Consider the following 21,312-nt stretch of genomic DNA (forward strand, 5'->3'; position numbering starts at 1 on the left):
AAATAATTCACTTGGAAACGGGTACAGCTGAAGTAAAGTTTTTCCTGCCCTGATCAGGTCTAATCCACAGGTCCAGGGCTTCAGGTATGGGGAGCTACACGAAAAAAATCATGCTATACGCTGATGACACAATGCTGTTGGGAGACACTTCAGACTGCTTGAGAGCAGTGATGTCGATCATAGTACAATTCGGAATGTACTCCGGCTTGGTGATCAATTGGACTAAATTATCACTAATGGTACTAGATGCAGAACTGGATGCAAAGAGCCTGGCGGCACTTCAGATACCAGTAACCTCCAACTTTAAATATTTAGGAAACCAGGTCACCCCAGAAATACTAGAATATATCCCACTTAATCTGTCACCCCTGCCGGGACGTATCCATGCCCGAATAAAAGTATAGTCGAGACTAAAAAGGTCTCTGGTGGGAAGAGTAAACCTTATCAAAATGATTTTCATGCCTCAGCTCCTATACATACTACATAACACCCCCATGGTGATCCCTCTTAAAATATTCCAGATTGTTAATGCCATTTTTAGGTCTTTCCTTTGGCAGAACAGGCAACCCTAGAGTCAAACTGGAACAACTGCAGAAACCTATAGACAAGAGAGGTCTGGCTTTGCCCAACCAGTGACTTTATTATATCACTGCCCAACTGCAGCATGTGGCCCAAGCCCTTACCCAACTGGATGGGGGGGAGAAGGGCCACCCCGCTGCAGACCCCATAAAAACCCTCATGTGCCACGAAACGGGGGTTCCCGATATAGCAGAGGGCCTAGAGCAGGGATATGCAATTAGTGGACCTCCAGCTGTTGCATTACTACAACTCCCATGAGGCATAGCAAGACTCTGATAGCCACAAGCATGACACCCAGAGGCAGAGGAATGATGGGAGTTGCAGTTTTGCAACAGCTGGAGGTCAGCTAATTGCATATCCCTAGCCTAGAGGCTTTGGCCTACGCAAAGTCTAATAAGCAATTCCCCACATTTGCCCTAGTCCAGAAAATATGGAATAAGGCCAGACAGTTACAGATGGTAGAAGGCTTTACTAAATACAGCCCAATATGGGACAACGGGTACTACCCGGAACTGCAGACACTGACGCGTGGGGCTCAGTGAAGGAAACACGGAGTCACACTCCTACGCCACATTTTTGTGACAGGCTAATCGAGCACATTTTCTGACCTGCGGGAGCGATTTTGGCTCCCACAGACGATACGCTTTTATTATCTCCAACTGCAATGTGCTATCAGGGCTCAATCCGGTGGGACTCTGTGGATTCTATCCCCAACCCCCATATTTCACTATATAGAGGAGGTGGTCAGTTTTAGAGGCTTTATTTCTAACTGCTACTCAATGTTACTTGGGGTATTCCTGACAAGATTCCCCTTAAGATCGGTGACCAAGTGGGAGAATGACATGGGTGCCCTCGAGGGGGAACAATGGGAGGAGGCACTTAAGGCGGTACAAATGTCCTCCCTTAATGTAGCATAGCGCCTGTCACAGCTGTACATCATACTGAGGGTGCATTATACGCCCGCCAGGTTGGCCAGAATGGAGGCGAGACCAAACTCTGAATGTCCAAGGTGTGCGAGAGACCATGGAGACTTAATTCATATGCTGTGGCGCCGCCCCAAGCTACACATATATTGGACAGGGGTCCTGAACACTATCAACAAAGCCTTCTCAGTTACAATCCCGACTGACCCCAGACCGTGCATCTTGGGCATCCTAGACGCCCTCTCCCTGGAGGACAATTTTAAACAGCCCATAGCAATGGGGACTATTTCAGGCACCCCTACTCATCCTTCGACAATGGAAGGCGACAGATCCCCCCCTTGCTCAGGGAGTGGATTAACCAGGTGGGACACACGTTCTGGTTAGAAAAGTTTATCTTTCAACACAGGGGACGCCCTAGCAAATTTGAAGCACAGTGGTCACCCTGGCTGAGCTCCCCGGGCTTATCCCCGGCGGACCTCATACTTGACAGGCTACTGGGTTGAGTCAACAGCAAGAGGATTAACACCAGGTTTCATTGATAGATGTTGGCAAGCACAGCAGACCATGTAGGGGCAATAGCAAAATGCATACTGAAACTACCACGTCCTAAGCAGAGGTGTAGAGGTGATAGGATATAATGTATGCATACTATGATTTGGTGAAACTGGAATTTATGACATGATTGTAACTTTTGTTCTTTAATAAACTTTTTTTTGAGAAAAAAAAAGTAAAGTTGTTCTGTATAGATTTGTATTATTCTACAGACTCAGACTGGGTCTATCTATAGTCTTGGTCATTTCTCATTTTCTCATTTATGCTTTAAAAATGTATACCATGCCTAAATACAGCAAAAATGTATGAGCATCATTGTTTTTTTATATGCTATTAATATTAATACAGAACAGAAGGCAGATAGAAAATCATTTGATGCAGTTGTATATTCTTAAATGCAGTTTTACATACAACTTGCATAAGTATCTAAATCTGTCTTAGGCCGCATGCAGACTGCAATTTTTTTTAAACGCTTTTCTCCTGGAATGAGAAAGCAGTGTTACAAATGCACCTAAAGCCACTTTTTTTAAATGCATTTAGGTGCTTTTAGACACATCAAGCATTTTGGCATTCATTAAGGTCATTGGTCAGAATAATTATTTATTCCGGCCACCGAAATGCCCAAGCACTACATGCCTAGCGCTTGAGTGCGTTTGCATGCCTTTAGCCACGTCAAGATTTTTTTTACAACAGAACACTTCTTCTCTGAACATGCTGACCCCTGGTTTTTTTTCTGCCTCTAAACGCCCCTGCCTCTGTTACTTCCTGCACCACACCACCCTCAGGCTATAGATGATACGATTTTCTTTCCAGCAACCCCGGGTATCAGGAAGGAAATTTGATTGGTTCCCCATCAACACACATAGTGTTGATGGAGGAATCTCTCCAACAGAGCTATTGTGTTCTCCCGATGGGGGGGTTGCAGGGGGTCCTACCTGCCAGGAGAGCACAGTGATACTGCTAGCGGTTATAGCCCCTGGCAATAATCACATCCTAAAAATCCTACATGCCGGCTGTACCCAAGTTGATCGCTGGATCGCCGTAGGTACTTTTAGTTTGCCCATTCATGATTTGAACCATCTATGACTGGATTTAGAGAGGAGGAAGGGTCTGCACCAGTAAGTCAATCATGGTCTGCTGTCTGCACACATACTAACAGGAGGAGAGAACAGAGAACAGACTTATTGTGTTGCTGTTTCTTCACTGTGTAATCAGCAGACTATAGGGGGGTGATGACACCATTGTATTCCTTAACTATAACAGACAAAGTTGTGTCACCTTCCTAGGTGAGCTGGCAGGAAGTAACAAACAAATGGAAAAAGCTTTTTACTTGCATGTCATCGAGTATTTAATTGCAAAGTGAAATTTTTCTATATTTTTATTAACAAAAGTGAAAGTTCATTTTGTAAAGTGAACCCACTGTACTTCTTTAGTAGAGCGTCTCCATTGTATGCCTTATGGTAATCACCAATTTCATTGTTACTGGTGGTAATCACAGAAGCAATCTAAAATATGAACTACATCATCATAAACCGAGTAAAAATACAGCAGTTATTACACTTGTCTTATTGTACTGTGACTTACCAAATTCATCACATATGCTTTCGTTATCGATAAGAGTTGGATGGTCAAATGTATCCCGGCAGTAAAGGATCTTTGTACTCTTGTTGATGATTGGAATGCCCCCCAGTGCTTGAACAAAGTGGTCCGCCAAAACTGAAGAAGGTTTGGCCTGTATGCGTTTCAGTATTGAACGATAGCGGCAATACTGGGGATAACTTAGCACCATCACGTTACCCTCATTTTCATCCTCTCCTGCAAAAGAAAAATATCAGTTCAGATGGCTGTAGGCAGTCAATATAAATTTATGTGCATATATGTATCATGTTTACAGGAACAATATATCTTGCTGCTTTTAGTAGAGAGCATCAATGTATTAACATCAGTCTAATGCCCTGAGCTTAGTCTAACATGTACATAAAATCTAGGTCAGTGCAGACAGAAGACAATCTACAGTATGGTTGTTTGACTTTTAGATAAAACTGAAGCACCTTGGAACCTCTATACAAACATTCTTTATGTCAGGATAGCAAAACTGGTAAGAATTTCCAAAATGTATGCAATAAAAAGCACAACGCACATTTGAAAGCAATGCCACCTAAAATAAAACACAGTCGGCTGTAGCAGACTCCATTTTAGGTTCACAGATATTCCACTTTAAACCAGTCAACCCAATCTTAGCATCCAATAAAACAAACACATTTTTGGCAGAATAACATGTACTAGAATATATCCATTTACTGGTAACCAAGAAAAAAAATCAGTTAAGTGCAAGGAAAAATATTATGTATGTGGTCAGAAAGGAAGCAAACAAGATGTATTAGGTCCTATTAATTTGTCCTTTCTAGTAAGCTAGCCTAGAAGATGTAGTAGAAAATGTGTAAATGATGTTTCCAGTTAGTCAATTTTTTCTTTCCAACAGATGAAGAGGGGGTCTACAATACAATGACTAAAATGCAAAAAAAAACTACTCTACTCAAGGCTTTACTCAAATTCAGGGGCAATCTTGGGTACAGCCCTCCTGTGTCCATTGGTTTCGTTTTTAAATCCTAGCCAAATGTGATCTAAACGTTGAGTATAAAACATTAGAGTTCAAGACAAATGTATTTTCAAAAAGCTTTGCGAAAGAAAAAAAAAAACAAAAAAAAACGTATTTACAATTTTTATGAGCGATCAAAAATATTATCACTATCAAGAAATAAAAATTGAATAGACTATGCTGATGCTCGAGCCTCACTGACTGACACGTTTGCAGATGTTTGTTAAAAGTTTATCACACTTTGAGAAAGGCAACATTTCCCCATTTCACTTCATGTTATATCGGTAATTTTTTTTTTTTTCTATACTACACTTTACGTTCTACATAGTGGTCTATTTTAATTATTCCCATGTACGTGTTCTGTATAGTATCTTTATATAATGCTAACAAAATGAGTGGTCCTATGCTCTATCAGAGAGTGGAACAAAACAGGTAAAGTAAATGTAATTTTGTTTTTCAAGTATAAAATCAATCTAACACCAGTGTTTTGTGGTTTATGGCAAATGTAGTTATAGTAAAGAACTGAAGCAAAGTATCTTCACATTGCATCTTGGCACTGCCATTTAATTTCTAAGGAGTCTGAGAAACATTGCTCATTTGCGAAAACATAATGTTCTCTTTTTTTCCAGCTTTCCAAGTAACAATCCAAAAATATGAAATAAAACATGATATAAAAGTACAGAGCAGAGCAAAGCTAGCAAGAGACCTATTAGATCTTAAGTGAAATCAATGTTTTATGCATTAAGGGGTCAACAACTTTCGTTTATGCAGTATATTGCATACTAGGTGTTTTATAGTAAAGATAACAAAATTTCCAACCTCTCTGCCCCCCCCCCCCCCCCCCCCCCCCAAAAAAAAATATGAAAATTGACATCTAAGATTTTGCAGAATTCTTGGATAGACTGCTGTAGGTAATAAAGGTCGATCAAACCAGAAGATGAAAAATGCTAGAGGAATAATAAACAAAATAAAAACAAACTATATTGATCTTATTCATTATGCTTCTGGCATTTTTCTTCCTTTGATCTCGGTTATCAGTTTCTGAGCTTTTACATGGGTGGTTCACAATGCTGAAAAAGTATTCCTGCCATTCTAGTAAGATAGCTGTCCACAATTTAGGAATTTCAGGACTGTTAAAAACTTGCTGGTTTACAAAGAATTACATTCAACAAGGTATATGTAAAAGTTTATCACTTTTATTTATTATCCATATTTTTACAGAGCGTGGTCCACTGTCTGTTCACAGAATACTTTGTATTTTGTGAATGGGTTTACATAACACAAAAGCCTTTTGTGATTTGGCAAGAGGAGAGGATGGGGGATGTGGGCAGACTGGCTGCTGCAAACAACTCTGCAGCTGCAGGATTGGAGACCTGAAGGTCCAGTGTCAGAGCGCCAGGAGTACAGCAATGGCCGTACTTCTGGAAGGCACTCGGTAAAAATGCAAGTAGTAAATAAAAGTGGCATACACCTCATTGGACCTCATTGTAACACCACAACGTACAGTATATAAAAATGTATAGATATTACTTGCATGCTAGCCCCCACTGGCATTCATTTTTTATCAATCTCACTCTGACATCACTCCCTTTTCCTGTTGTGGGTTGAGAGACAAAGAGATAACCGGAACCTGAGGGATTGCAGACCGGAAGCGACTTAACCAGGCAGAACGGTACCCCTGGTTATGCCCTGAATGATTTTACTAATGTAAGCAACCCTTTCTTAGTATAATCAAGTGTTTCTTTACAATATCTCACTATTGGGGCATCCTTTTTCTTTTAACATGTTGTGAGAGCATTCAAATCGTGCATGAGTAAGATGCTCTTAAAAGGGACCAGTATCCCACTAACCTGGAGGAAGATCTAACAGGTCATGACACCCTAGTGAATGGGAGGCCATATTACAGGAGGACCCAGGCATGAGACACTGACTGGAAACAAGAAAGCTGATATTATTGTACATGCGTGTATATCACACCACTAAGGTGAGGGCACTGACAGCACAGTGATTTCGTTTAAGTTAACTTTAACTTTAAGTTAAGTATCATATAAAGATAGATTGGATGTGAAAGTCACAATTATTCACTCTGATAAACTAAAACTATTATGAACTGATTTATTTATATTTTTGAACACTCTTTATGTATGACGTACACTCATTTTCGATTTGTTATTTGATAGGTAGCATGGCTCATAGTTATTTTGATATATTTAACATTTTTTAAACACAAATTTGTGTATGCAGCAACCTATTTATTATTAGATCAAATAGGTCTTTAATTTTCATTTTATATACTTTTTTACTATTTGGGAATCATTAATTGGCAGTGCAGGAGTTATACACCTATATGTGAAAATTTACATTCATTTTCCATTCATTCCAGTTTACTTTTATTACCAAGTAATGTGCAGATGAAGTAACGCCTTTATATTTACCTGCTCTGTGCAACTGCATTGCACAGAGCAGCCCTGAATCTCCTTCTTGGGTACCCCCTCTGTGCTTCTGGCTCATCCTCTCTGCCAAGTACCTCCACAGGGGGTACTCATGTGGTCACACTTCCGAGCCTAGCTCTCTGCCAGTGGGAGTTGGCCCCAGCACCTGCTCCCTCGTTACTGGCTTTAAAAGACAGCAGTGGGCTCCCACTACCTCATCAAAGCCAGTGAGACCAGGAAGTGAGGGGAGAGAAGTGCTGCAGATAGGCACAGCACTGGTTAAAATGACAGCTCTAGTAAGAAAAAGGGGTGGGGAGGGAGGAGAAACCTATGCCTAAATATTTTTTCCCTTAATACAAGGAATGCATTAAGGTAAAAAATGTTTAGGCTTTATAACCACTTTAACTGATTGGCTAATTGATGATGGAGTATGATTTCTAAAAGATTTGTGAATCTTGACAATATATTTTGTGTGTAGATTCTCCACCCCTTTTTTAGACCTTTTCTATCAGCTGTAAGCATATATGGCAGCACGGAGGTGGATCTAAGCGACAGCATACAGTACAGTATTATTGTCAGGAGTGTGATTGTTCAGCCACAGTGCTACAAGCATACAATTGAGCAAGCTCCTGAAACAAAACAGCAACATACTGTATATATGTGGTAGCACACAAAAAGGCCCACCTCCAATCTGACACGTTTATGGATGGCTGGAAGGAGTTACCCAGCACAATCATAACGTTGTATATATACAGTGCCTTGCAAATGTATTCACCTCCTTGGATTTTTACCTATTTTGTTACATTACAGCCTTTAGTTCAATGTTTTTTTTAATCTGAATTATATGTGATGGATCAGAACACAATAGTTCAAGTTGGTGAAGTAAAATTAGAAAAATATATACATAAAACTATTTTTCAGAAATAAAAAACTGATAATTGGCATGTGCGTATATGTATTCACCCCCTTTCTTATAAAGCCCATAAAAAGCTCTGGTGCAACCAATTACCTTCAGAAGTCACATAATTAGTGAAATGATGTCCACATGTGTGCAATCTAAGTGTCACATGATCTGTCATTACATATACACACCTTTTTGAAAGGCACCAGAGGCTGCAACACCTAAGCAAGAGGCACCACTAACCAAACACTGCCATGAAGACCAAGGAACTCTCCAAACAAGTAAGGGATAATGTTGTTGAGAAGTACAAGTCAGGGTTAAGTTATAAAAAAAATATCCAAATCTTTGATGATCACTAGGAGCGCCATCAAATCTATCATAACCAAATGGCAAGAACATGGTACAACAGCCAACCTGCCAAGAGACGGCCGCACACCAAAACTCACGGACCGGGCAAGGAGGGAATTAATCAGAGTGGCAGCACAGAGACCTAAGGTAACCCTGGAGGAGCCGCAGAGTTCCACAGCAGAGACTGGAGTATCTGTACATAGGACGACAATAAGCCATACGCTCCATAGAGTTTGGCTTTATGGCAGAGTGACCAGAAGAAAGCCATTACTTTCAGCAAAAAACAAAATGCCACGTTTTGAGTTTGCGAAAAGGCATGTGGGAGACTCCCAAAATGTATGGAGGAAGGAGCTCTGGTCTGATGAGACTAAAATTGAACTTTTTGGCCACCAAAGAAAACTATGTCTGGCGCAAACCCACCATATCATATCACCCAAAGAACACCATCCCCACAGTGAAACATGGGGGTGGCAGCATCATGCTGTAGGGATGTTTTTCAACAGTCGGGACTGGGAAACTGGTCAGAGTTGAGGGAAAGATGGATGGTGCTAAATACAAGGATATTCTTACACAAAACCCGTACCACTCTGTGTGTGAATTAAGGCTAGGACGGAAGTTCACCTTTCAGCAGGACAATGACCCCAAACACACTGCTAAAGCAACACTTGAGTGGTTTAAGGGGAAACATGTAAATGTATTGGAATCACCTAGTCAAAGCCCAGACCTCAATCCAATAGAAAATCTGTGGGCAAACTTAAAGATTGCAGTTCACAAGCATAAACCATCCAACTTGAAAACGCTGGAGCAGTTTTTCAAGGGGGAATGGGCAAAAATCCCAGTGGTAAGATGTGGAAAGCTCATAGAGACTTATCCAAAGCGACTTGGAGATGTGATAACCGCAAAAGGTGGCTCTACAAAGTATTGAAATTGAGGGTCGGGGAAATAGTTCTGCACATTGACTTTTTCTGTTACTTTGTCCTATTTGTTGTTAGCTTCACAATAAAAAAAAAAAAAAAAAAAACATCTTCAACGTTGTGGGCATGTTCTGTAAATTAAATGATGCAAATCCTCAAACAATCCATGTCAATTCCAGGTTGTGAGGCAACAAAACACGAAAAATGCCAAGGGGGGTAAATACTTTTGCAAGGCATTGTAATTCTATAAAAATAATTCATATGTATACTTTTTTTAGCTTTCACAACCCTCTGGAAATGCAGAGACCAGACTTTGTACTGCAGGACACAGCAAACTGGATGGCAGTAGTTACAGTAATAGTAGATGGTAAACAGTAATCGCTGCATTGCTTAGGATGTTATTATTTTGTAATAAAAGTCACACAAATTGCTGGTGAAATGCATTTTTAATTTTTCCCAAATTACATAAAATTTCACTCCAGAGAACAAACAAAAACGGAAGCCCATGTGAACAAGGCCTTATGAAGAAACACATGGCCATGTGAACAAGACATAACATGTGAATGAAAAATATTTAAATCTAAAAAGCAACAGCATAGTGCAAGGAGGTAACCGGAAATCCTGTGTAGAGGGATTTTCTTAATTTCCTCTTACGGGGCGGTTAGGACATGGTAAGAATGGCATTTACCACAGGAATGTTGGCGATGTGTTGGTGGTGTAGAAATGATGGGGGTAGCAGTGGAGTAGTATGCCCATGAGGGTGGAATCTGTGAAGATTGTTCTCATGTCATTTTTAGGGTTCATGGGACTGGGGGTGGTAGGTGTGAATTTTAGTAGGAAGGGTAGGGATAATTGTATGCAGGCACTAGTGATGCACATGGTGGCTGTGGTGGTGCTGGTTGACATGTGATGTGTTTTGGGGTGAATCTGGACTGTATAATTGTATTAGCGTAAACATATTCATGGTGAGTGCTATCTCTTTATCTTCTAGAACCTCTGAGTAAAAGGGACAAGGGTAATTTCAAGGAAACATTCTTCCATAGTTTTTACTGACTTTGTTTAGGGTATTTAACAAGGTGATTCCCGCCTCTCTGACACTGGTTTTGGTTGGCTGCTAATAATCTCGGAGCAGGCCTTGGTCTACGGCTTAGCCTCGAAGTTGACAGGCCTGGCTGCTCTTGTGCTCCACAGACACATTCACTGTGGTTGCAGAGGTATTGCTGTCAGACTCTGCCAGACTGTTTGTAAAATGCTCCACAGTGCCAACTGTGTCAGCCTCAGCCAGTGATTCCTTCTGGTCCTCCTCAAACAGGACACATGGTCGTCAAAGTTGCTTTCTGTTCTGAAAATAGAAGAAAATATGAGCCCGAGAAATCTTAATTTCAAGGATTAAAATTAAAAAAAATATTGTTTAATCACTCCTGCAGCTCAAGGTATGGCTTGAGAGAATTCAGCAGGTGAAATGGAGCTAGGTTGCTCTTTTTCTGGAGCATTAGTTCCTTTCTGTAATTGCCTCTGATACTTCACTTCATTTTCAAAATCTGAACTGCAAAAACAACCAAGACAAAAAATAAAAAAATAAAAAAAAAAGAACACAATTATTTATTTTATGATTTCCCAGGTTTCTAGCTACAGAATATTCTATTCTTTCATGCATTTTGAATTCCACCTGGGCCAAGTCAAACACTATATTGTTCAATCAACATTGAAGGCCACTTGCAGAAGTCTGTAATACTAACACAAGCAAAGTGGCAAAAGAATGATGACCTGTTCTGGTAATTAACCAACTTTCCAAATTGCTTAGAGGCAGTTGATGAAAACACATTCAGATGGTGATGCCGCTGTGCAGTGGAAGCAGATTCTTAGCTTACAAAAAGTATTTCTCTTTGGTACTTCTGGCTGTTGTAGATGCTGACTACTGATTTGTATACACTGATGCTGATGTGGGATCATACAGTAGCAGCAGTGATTCGATCATCTTTAACCGTTTGGCAAGTGCTTGAAGAATAAAATTAGCAGAATCTTGAACAAAATAAACCATGAGCCAGGACAAATGAGCCAGCATATATATTTGCTTTGTGGAAGATGAAGCCTTTGGAATTGGCCAACATATAACATGCCCCTATTCTCAGAGAGGCCTGAGCCAGGAGAAGCACATTTTTAATGCACCATTGGCACCCTCACCTATAAATGGAGAATCCAACATTAATCCATGCAGATATATATTGCGAATGCTGTCAATCTTGTGAAGGCAACCTGCATGCTACACAATTACGTGCATGAAAAATAAGTTTAAGGCTGGGTTCACACTATCCTCTCATGTGGCTCACAGCAGGGGTCTGGTGCGTCCCCGTTCACAGCTTCAGGTCCAATTTCAGCCCAAATTTTTGGCTGAATTCGGACCTGAAACAGGCCAAGACGCACAGGAGCCATAGCGGAGATATGTGAACCTCCTCCATAGAGAACAGGTCAAAATCTCCTGCTAATACAAATTGGATGCGGGAAACTCGTATTCAATTTGCAATACTGTGAACCCAGCCTAAAGATAGCTTTCACCACATCAGAGACCATATGACTAAATACTTCCTGTCAGAACTCTTTTGCCTAATTTGGCCAAAAAATTAATTTAGCAAATATTATAACGAATAAAATACTTATATTCCCTATGTTTCTCTCACTTTTGTGTCTCTCCTGTATGCTATGGTTGGAATGTTGCTTGAATATGCCTCTGTTCAACTTGTGACCAATTCGTTTGAACAAGCCCCTGATCAGAAAAACTCTAAACCCATATCCAAACACCACTAAAGTCAATGGAGACTGAATTAGGATGGGCTGTACACAACACACTCTCGCTACTACATGACAAATTCCTGGATGTGGGAATTGAAACTTACAGCCTGGCATTCTGGGTGACCACCTTGACCACGTTTGGATGATGACATCACCTAGGATTGCCGTCAGTATTGACAAAAATGTGAATCGGTTATCAGCAGCACTATGGCATGTACAGGGTCCTTGGGATTGCAAAGTATTGCATAATTAGATGCCGTGATTGACACGGCATACCCCGCTGGATATCATGATGAATGTTTATTACCTCACTGGATGAGGTAATTGATGTTAATTTACCTAGCCTTTTCAACCTGGTAAGTACTGTATATGTGTTTTATGTCATAAAAGACATTTTAAAGACTGTTTATTTACTTTGTCAATTTATGAATGAGTAATAAGTGCATCCATGCCCCTGGGAGGGTGCAGATATCAGGGGACCCCTGCCCTCCACAAACCCCCACTTCCTTATTTGGGGACATGATGTAGGGAAGAGGCCCTTATCCCTCAATGTGGCAGCAATGTGCTTTGTAGAGGGTGGGCAGCTGTGGCATGTAGCCTGCTCTTATACAGGAAGGGCGGGGGGGGGGGGGGGGGCACATGTTCGCTAGCCAGCCATTCCAGGCCTACCAGGCTGCATTCCTGGATAAGGGTCTGTTTGGAATAATAGGGGGAACCCTATACTTTTAAATTGCACACTGTCCTGTGGGGTTAACAATAATATTCTAACCACACCCTTATCCAGACATGCAGCCTAGTCAGGAAGGGAAGGTCAGCAAGCTCCCCTCCCTCCCATTTCAAATCAGACCACAAGTCTTTCAACATTAGGGGGTGTCTTGCAAGGAAGCAGACTCCCCCCCCCCCCCTTGAAAGACACCTTATAATGTTGGAGGGACAAAGACCTCTTCCTCACATCCTTTCCCACAAAAGTGATGTGGGGGTTTGTGGGGGAAACATAGAAGAATCTGGGAGAGGGGCTCACAGATATCCACACCTCCCAGGAATATTAGTACAGGCGTACCCCTTTTTTGCTCAAAGGTGTTTAAAATGTCCTTTATTAAATAAAACACAAATGTCCCCAGAAGTGTAAATCCACGTCAAACACGTGAGGTAATCCACTGCAATCACAATAAGCCACCTGCCACCAATATGTACATGCTGCAGTAAACAAAAGTCCTAAAAATACTCTATGGCCAGTACACTACCAATAAATCCTGCAAATATTTACTGACAGGAAAAAATTCTGACATTTATGTATGAAAAATCATATTAAATTTGTCTAGTCTGTCACACTGCAAGCTGATTCTAAAAAAAATTATAAAGAACTCACTGGTGGGTGTTTGCTATGAACTTGAATGTTTTTCCTAATCTGGATAGCTTTTGGATGCAGTATTTTGCCAGGGGACTTCTTCCTGTTGTCTTTAGAATTGCGGTCCACTGGTTATCTCTTTGTGCTGCAGCACCAGGTAAACTTGGTCAATATCGATCAAGCCACTGGACAATTTTAGAACAGTAAAATAAACTACTGCTCACAATGGCAGATTCCCCTACCTTCAACACTTTTTTCCCCCCAAAATGGCTCCTGTATAGGCCACAGGAAGGGACAAAACACTTACAAACTTTGTTTTTTTTTCAAATACACTCTGACTTGTCTCTGATTTTCGATTGATGAAACCCCATTAAAAAAAAAAAACAAAACAAAAACAAAAAACACACAGTTTTAAAAGGTAGAGCCTCCAAAAAAACATCCATCCCATTTTAAACCTTTGGGATGAATTAGAGCAGAGACTGCGAGCCAGGCCTTCTCGTCCAACATCAGTACCTGACCTCACAAATACGCTTTTGGAAGAATGATCAAACATTCCCACAGACACTTCTAAACCTTGTGGACAGCCTTCCCAGAAGAGATGAAGCAGTTTTAGCTGCAAAGGATGGGCCAACTCAATATTGAACCCTACGGACTAAGACTGGGATGCCATTAAAGTTCATGTGCGTGTAAAGGCAGGTGTCCCAATACTTTTGACAATATAGTGTATGTTGCATGCCTTTGCAAAAATTCTTGTGAAATTGCTAGTTACCTGGCTATCAAGCAGATACCTGACATAAGTGTTTGCTGATCCACTGACCCAAAATTATGCAACAAGTGAGCCCTTGATCTGCATACTTGCTAATGATCAAAGACTCAAGCTATTGAAGCCTTTGGATCAGTAAGACATCCCGTCAACTAACAAGTTTAGAGGATGTCAGCATTGGAAGGCCATATGCTTCTTTTAACAAAGGGTATTTGGTTCAGAAAATAACTGTCCAGCAGGGTAAAGAATAAAGAATACTTACTACACGTTAGGTAATACATATGATATGTGGCAGGTTAGGCAATTCCATGTTTTTCTTACTAATGGCCACAGGTGACAAGTGTCATATTTTTGTATGATTCAATCAGGATTAAAAGAGCCATTCTCCATAAGTGTACTTAAATACCAACACACTGCAGTAGTTGTCTACCAACGTTGATCTTTACATTGGATTGAATAAAAAAAATCAAGAACAAAAGCCAGCTACCAGATCCTGTTGGAATCTGAATTACTGCTGACTTAACTAATTTGATACCTTCATTAAGGTGTCAATACTATGCAGCAAGTTTGACTTTATAAAATGTTTCACTTCTATAAATGTTTTGTGTTCATATTTTTTCCCATTTTGTTTCATTAGCCTATATTCATTATTCTGCTTTCTTGTCCTAGAACAGAAGTCAGTTGTCTCACATCTTGTCTCAATGGTTTAGTCCACCTTCTTGGGCTAGCATCATTGCAGCAAGCTCTTTTTTAGTTGGATGACTGGATCAAACTGCTGGTCATTGTATTGGACTAGAGAACAATGCATAGCTTTTTCCTCTCCTCTCCTGTCTTTTTGAACTTTTAACAAGCAATTGTATTTACCAACTGCTATTGCTTAAACATAAATCCTTACAAAGACAGATGTAAGGTAGTCTATGAAGAACAATTTCTGTGTTATGGGTCCCCTGTGCCACTGGTTCTTGTAACAGTCATACAGTCTGTTACGGCTTCACTGCATACCAGTGAAAGGTACCTTTAAGCAATATCAACTGTTATTTCTTTTTGCTAGAAACCTATTATAATACAGGGTTTATATAGCCCAACGGTTTGTGCAAGACAAGAATATCATAATTTGGGGGCAATGAGAGCAACTGTTTCTAAGAAACCTTTCAATACAATCTGTGACATGGCCTACCTACTGCACACATTAGGTTTACACAAACATACAAAATCAAATTATTTAAATAGAAGGCCAAATCTGTAAAGTTACCTTTCTTTCACATAAGCTCATTCAATCGCCTAAAGGCTTCTAAACTGAATTCTGCAGAACAAAAACAGTTGTCTAAAGTCACTTTCTATAACTACTGATCTTGGCATTTGGCATCATACTAAACTTTGGGTATTTTTTAAAAATTTTTTTAATTCAACACAGAATTTTGTTGTTACGCAAGAATAGCAAGCTATATTAACAAAGAATGACAAGATGAGCTGACCTAAATCAATCAAAATAGCATTTTTCCTCAAATACCTCCTTTCCTTCAACAAATGGAACATGGTTGGCTACTAAGAATCTAACGTTTTCCCTGCTAAGTTTTTAACATGTGCATTTAAAGTTATCTACAAAAGGTAACACCTTTGAATCAAGTAATGCCAATAAATAAAATTTCACATATTTTCTAAATATTATATGAATTCACTATAGAAAGCAGTCCAAAACTAAATACAGGGTAGATAAAAAAGAAGGGTTAAGAAACAGATTCAGGAAAGTGTGTCTGTGGAGCAAGACTATAGCAAAGTTCTCTGTAATGACAGATATGAATATGTGGTTTGTCTATGACCCTGCAAACTATTTCCAAAAGGCAAAAGCTAAATTACAACAAGACATGCAATTATGATGTAATGTCTTGTGCAGACTTCGCTTTGCATTACTGGATTTTATATATTTTATTTCTGAGACATTTTAATGTGACAGCTTACTGTATATGTTACTAATGACAATTGTGTGCTATCACACAAGTTTAAAGAGACACGGTTACCTTGCTCATTCAGGGCTACCTGGCCCATTCAGGGACCCACTCAGTGATACCTTACTAGTGCTCCCTCTTATCACAACCAGCACCCCCCCCCCCCCCCCCCAAGTGCTGTCTGATGTAGTTCAGGGGCAGCAGTGATGTTGATGTCCTTCCATCAGACATTCCAGAGTGCCAGACTTAGCGGTTGGCTATTAGACATACACACTGTCACATGGGAAGAGGTCACATGCTCCCCTGTATCCAGAAGCAGAGGTAGAAGCAGTGGCAAAGTGAGTACCTGTGCGTCAGGGGGCACCTTTGCAAAAACACTGTTCAAAAATTTGTCCTAAATTGCTGTGTCAAAATACAAAAAACGGAAACAGATTTCATACATATTCATTTTTCACACAACTGCCTATAGCTTCTATGTGTATGAAGCTTAAACTGTACCAGAACACCGTGTTTAGTCATTCATTGGCCTAAAAGAAAATTCACCTAAAGAAATTTCTGGCAACATTTTCTTTGTGTGATGATGTCTGGCTGAAAAAAAAAAAGACACAAATCCATCTAGTTCAAACAAAGATGTCAAATCCTGTCTGACTTTAATAGACAAAATATCAAGGCATTGTAGGATGTCCACCAGTACAAAGACAAGGCATAGTAGTGAACTGAAGGGTGTCCACCAGTACAAAGAGTTGGCAGTGACATTTCTGCCATTTATAAAACAATGGTTTCTCTACTGGAAAAATAGGCCATGTTCCCTCTAGCTGCATGAGGAATTGATGCCTCTAGTGAAGGAATTTGGGTACCTTAACCTTAGGATCCTGGAGTGAAGGCAAAAGGAATAAGGTGACTAAGCAGCAGACTGCACAAGCCTATAATGGGCTGAGGGGGCTGATACTCAGCTATGCCCACACACAGAACTGGGGTGGGAGGGCAGAAAGCATTTTTTTTCCTACTGAGGGACATTTATATACTATTTTATTTCTCAACATTTCCCAATATAACACACATACAAAAAATCCTCCCTATGTATATTAGTTAGGACAAGAACATATATTAACCCTTTCGCTTCCAGGTCCATTGGTCATAAGGACCTGGCAGCAGGGAGGGAGGGGGGACTTTTACACACATTCCCCATTTGTGGCCATCAGAAGGAAGCAATCTGGTGCCTCCGCAGTGACCCGATTACTTCCAAACCCCCCCCCCACCATGCATCTAAGGCTCTGCTTGCCCATCTGTGGGTCCAGGGTAGAGGGGAGGAAGTTGAGCAGACATGTGTCCGCTCCTCTTCCCTTTTTCTTGCTGACTCGGAGGCAATGAGTAAAATGCCACTTCCGGGTCCTCTTTAACTTCCCCAGCTAACATGGCCAGGAAAGAACCTAATACTGTGTGATCTGCACTGCATTCGATTCACTGGAGCAATGGGGGAGACATCGGATGTCTCATTAAAGAGAACCTGTCATAAAAAACTATATAGGATACTACTTATATAGGAGACTTTTTGTCCCCTATGTGGGGAAAAAAGTGAAGAAAAAAAAAAAAAAAAAACACTTTAAAAAAGTGTAAAAAGAAAAAAAAAACCTAAAAAGTTAAACCCAAGCACATAAAATCCCCCCCTAATAATGTTTAAGGCCACTCACATACGAATGTAAATGCACATGTCGAGGGCGCCTACGCATGAAAACGACGATTACAACACACATTACACATCACCGCACATGCCGGAGTGAGAGCAATATATCTAGCACCAGACCTCCTCCATGATATTAAACTGATGACCTGTAGGGGGCTTTTAAAACGTTGCCTACGGAAAATATACGGTACTGAGGTTTGACGCCATTTAACAGGCGCATGCAAATTTAAAGCAGAGTTCCAGTCGTTTGTTTATTATAAGTCAACAGCTACAAAAACTGTAACTGCTGACTTTAAAAAGAAGCACACGCTCATCTGTCCCGTGATCCAGTGGTGCACTCACCTCAGCCATGTTCTCCCCATGTCCTCCCTCGGTGGCGCCGGCATCTCTACTATGGGCACCCGGCTGTGACAGCTTGCGTCTTGTGGTGCTGCGCTCTGTGTTTGGTCCTGAAGTCTTCTAGGACCTGTCATGTGTCCCAGAGGACTTCAGGAAGGAGAACTTCAGCTTGCGATCGCCTATGGCGACTGGAACGGAAGTGGGAGAAGGTCAAAAATCGGGTACCTGCCCCCATCCCCCCCCCAAAAGCTCAGTTTCTCAAACAGGAGCCGGGGAGGAGGCCTTAAAGTGGAAGTTCCACTTCTGGGTGGAACTTCGCTTTAAGGTTTGACATGTTTGCAGGTAAAAAAAAAAAGTGCATTTACTTTTTTACTGGAGCCTGAAGAGAACTTCAATCTCATGGGTGCAATGTCAGGCTCCTGCATAGTCTTCCTCAAGCTTTGTGCCCATTTCCCCATATGGGCTGTCTGTTACAAAGCTAGAGGAAGAATAAATGAACTATGCGATGGCAGCCCATTCAAGCTAAAAGTACAATAGAAAAATAGGAGTGCTACCGTTTTTAAAATCATACCACCATTCACTGATAAAAGTACAAAATGTGAAAATGATGATAAACATTTAAAAAGGGACAGCACACCTATTTCTTTATTGTATTTTTATGTGTGCTTCAGTATCCTGACACTTTTAATGTGCAGCGTTCCTTACATCACACTTTTATTATACTGATTTGGTATCATATTAATGATAAATTTTACACTAAACGCAAGGTGTTTTGCTTCTATAAACTACAAGTACGTCTGCCGCGGTGGCAGACGGTACGTGTTTGTTTTTTCATTCACAGATCTCTGATCTAAAAAACTGACAGCGGGTGCAGGGAGAAGATTCCCTGCCCACTGTCAAAGAGATGAAAGCTCTAGCGGGGGGGGCCGAAGCATAAGACCATGTTACAACCTAAATATGGGTGTAACAGTTAACATACCCCAGGAGGTGAACTTTAACAAGTCATTGAAACCTTTTTATCCTCACACCATTACAGTAAACCCAGAAATTTAATAGAAAAACTACTAAACATATGTAAAAAAAGAAAAAAAAAAGCAATAGAAATAGGTATTAGATACGCCCTAACATTCACCTATGCACATGCATCATTTAAAGTCCCTGGGCTTCACAATATGATTTTCGCTTTCCAGTGCATATGGAGGTCAAGTTTTCTGGTGGTAGTATATGGTATTTTTCTTTTTTCTATGTTTGTACAGGTTCTGATGTACTTCCTAAACGTCCTTGATAACAAAAATACATCTTGTTTGAAAACACTGACAAATAGACCAGCAGTTGTACAGATTCTTTAAAATTTTTGGGCTGACTGCTACTTTGTATGGGTTTGCAATTCTTGCTATGTAAATTCATCAATGATAGCTAGTAGTATTTGGTCACATTCACATTCATCCACATTTAGTAGCTTCCAACTGAAGAAGTGGCTTGAAGAAGCTACTAAAAAGTCTTCAGCATTAAAGATAAAGGCCTGATTCACAGTAGTGCAATGCCAGACATCGCATGTGATTTGCACCACATTGCTGTGCAGATCACATGCGATGTCTGTGCAATGTGATTTCAGCCATACAAACTCTTTTTTGGTCCGCACTGGAATCGGATCGCATGGGTGTTCAAACCTATGCGATCCGATTTCTGCACCATTTCACAGTTCACACTGTGATCTGTGAACTGATCTGTGGGTGTTGTTAACTTTACACTGACACCCCCAGCAGTTTGCAGATCTCAGTGTAAACCACTGTGTGATTCAGGTGCGATGCAGGAACCCGCACTGGATTCGCAAGGTTCCTGCATTGCACCAGTGTGAACCGAGCCAAAGCCCTGTTAAATGAGACTAACTACTACTAGCTATTTCATGACCTGGATAGTTGGAAACCTTCACAGACAAATTGAATTGAAACAATTCACAAATTTGAATTTCTTTTTGTATAATTGCAGCTATTGGACAGTTTTATAAACTCTACAACAGATTATCTGTTTTTGACATGACAAAGTTTGACTACTTCTATGCACCTAAGAACATTACATACCTCAGGAACACAGCTATTCTTTGAAGCTAAACTGCAAATATGATGCATGTTCCTTCCTGTACCTAATTACCTCAACTTTGAAATCTGCCAAATATTTTGCCCTTTAGTTCTCTTAATCGTATTAGTGTAAAGGCACCTGAATGGCAATCGAAACAAGCATTTAATGATTTCAGCACAAAAGATCCTTAAAACACATTTAAAATACAGTCCAAAACAATACAGACCAAGAAATGTCCAGATATTTGTAGGAACAAGAATTTGCTCAACTAAAAACTAAAGTGCCTTGTTCAAAGTTTATGTAAGCAATATTGTGTCAATAGGAGTGTTCTCTTGAACTGATTTATGTGGAGTTGGTTTTATTGCATTAGGCATTCCACGTTCTTAAGCTTTTTACTTTCTTAGCACTCATAGAAACCATATAAAATTAGCTGTTGATGGCCACTTTTTCACATTTGCAGATAATCAAAATGCAACTTGGAAATGCATATTAAAAAAGGTTTAAAGCAGTTTTACGATTACATTTTTTATGTAATTAAAAAATCTTTTAATTACAGAAATTGACAAGTCCAAAACAATATTCAAAATTGTTAAAATTTAATGTACTTTTTTTTAAAGCACATGAAACAATCTAATGCTCCAGTTAGAAGAGATATCAAGATGTAAAAATAGTAGGATAAAAAACTGCAGCATTGTTGGATCTTTATTATTTAAATCTGTGTTTCAACAAAGTGAAATGACAATGAAATACACAGGGTTGATTTACTGAAACCGAACAGTGCAAAATCTGGTGCAGCTCTGCACAGAAACCAATCAGCTTCCGTATTTTCTTTTTTGTCAAAGCTTGATTGAACAAACTGAAGTTAGAAGCTGATTAGTTACCATACACAGCGGCACCAGATTTTGCACGCTCCAATTTTAGTAAATAAACCTCATAGAATTCATGATTACAGCCCTTCTACAATAAAACATATATACAGTATTGTGAGTTATATCTTCCACCTATTAACTTATCTACCATAAACACTGGATACAGATATTTTAGAGTCTGGAGCATAATATTATGAAGCAGAACTTATTATTTAGTAGAACCAGTTACAACACAGGCCAGTCTAA

General features: G+C 40.1%; 1 protein-coding gene across 3 annotated transcripts in view; it reads right to left on the bottom strand.

Annotated features, from left to right (window-relative positions):
• ARID5B (AT-rich interaction domain 5B) overlaps positions 1–21,312 on the bottom strand; it is a 406,103-nt gene that overhangs the window by 230,427 nt on the left and 154,364 nt on the right. For all 3 annotated transcript variants that reach the window (XM_073596260.1, XM_073596262.1, XM_073596261.1), the window contains one exon: positions 3,639–3,869. In XM_073596260.1, the coding sequence (XP_073452361.1) occupies positions 3,639–3,869 (231 nt within the window). The remainder of the gene's footprint in view (positions 1–3,638; positions 3,870–21,312) is intronic.

Source organism: Aquarana catesbeiana, linkage group LG08 (genome assembly GCF_042186555.1).
Source record: "Aquarana catesbeiana isolate 2022-GZ linkage group LG08, ASM4218655v1, whole genome shotgun sequence".
Classification (NCBI taxonomy): Eukaryota; Metazoa; Chordata; class Amphibia; order Anura; family Ranidae; genus Aquarana; species Aquarana catesbeiana.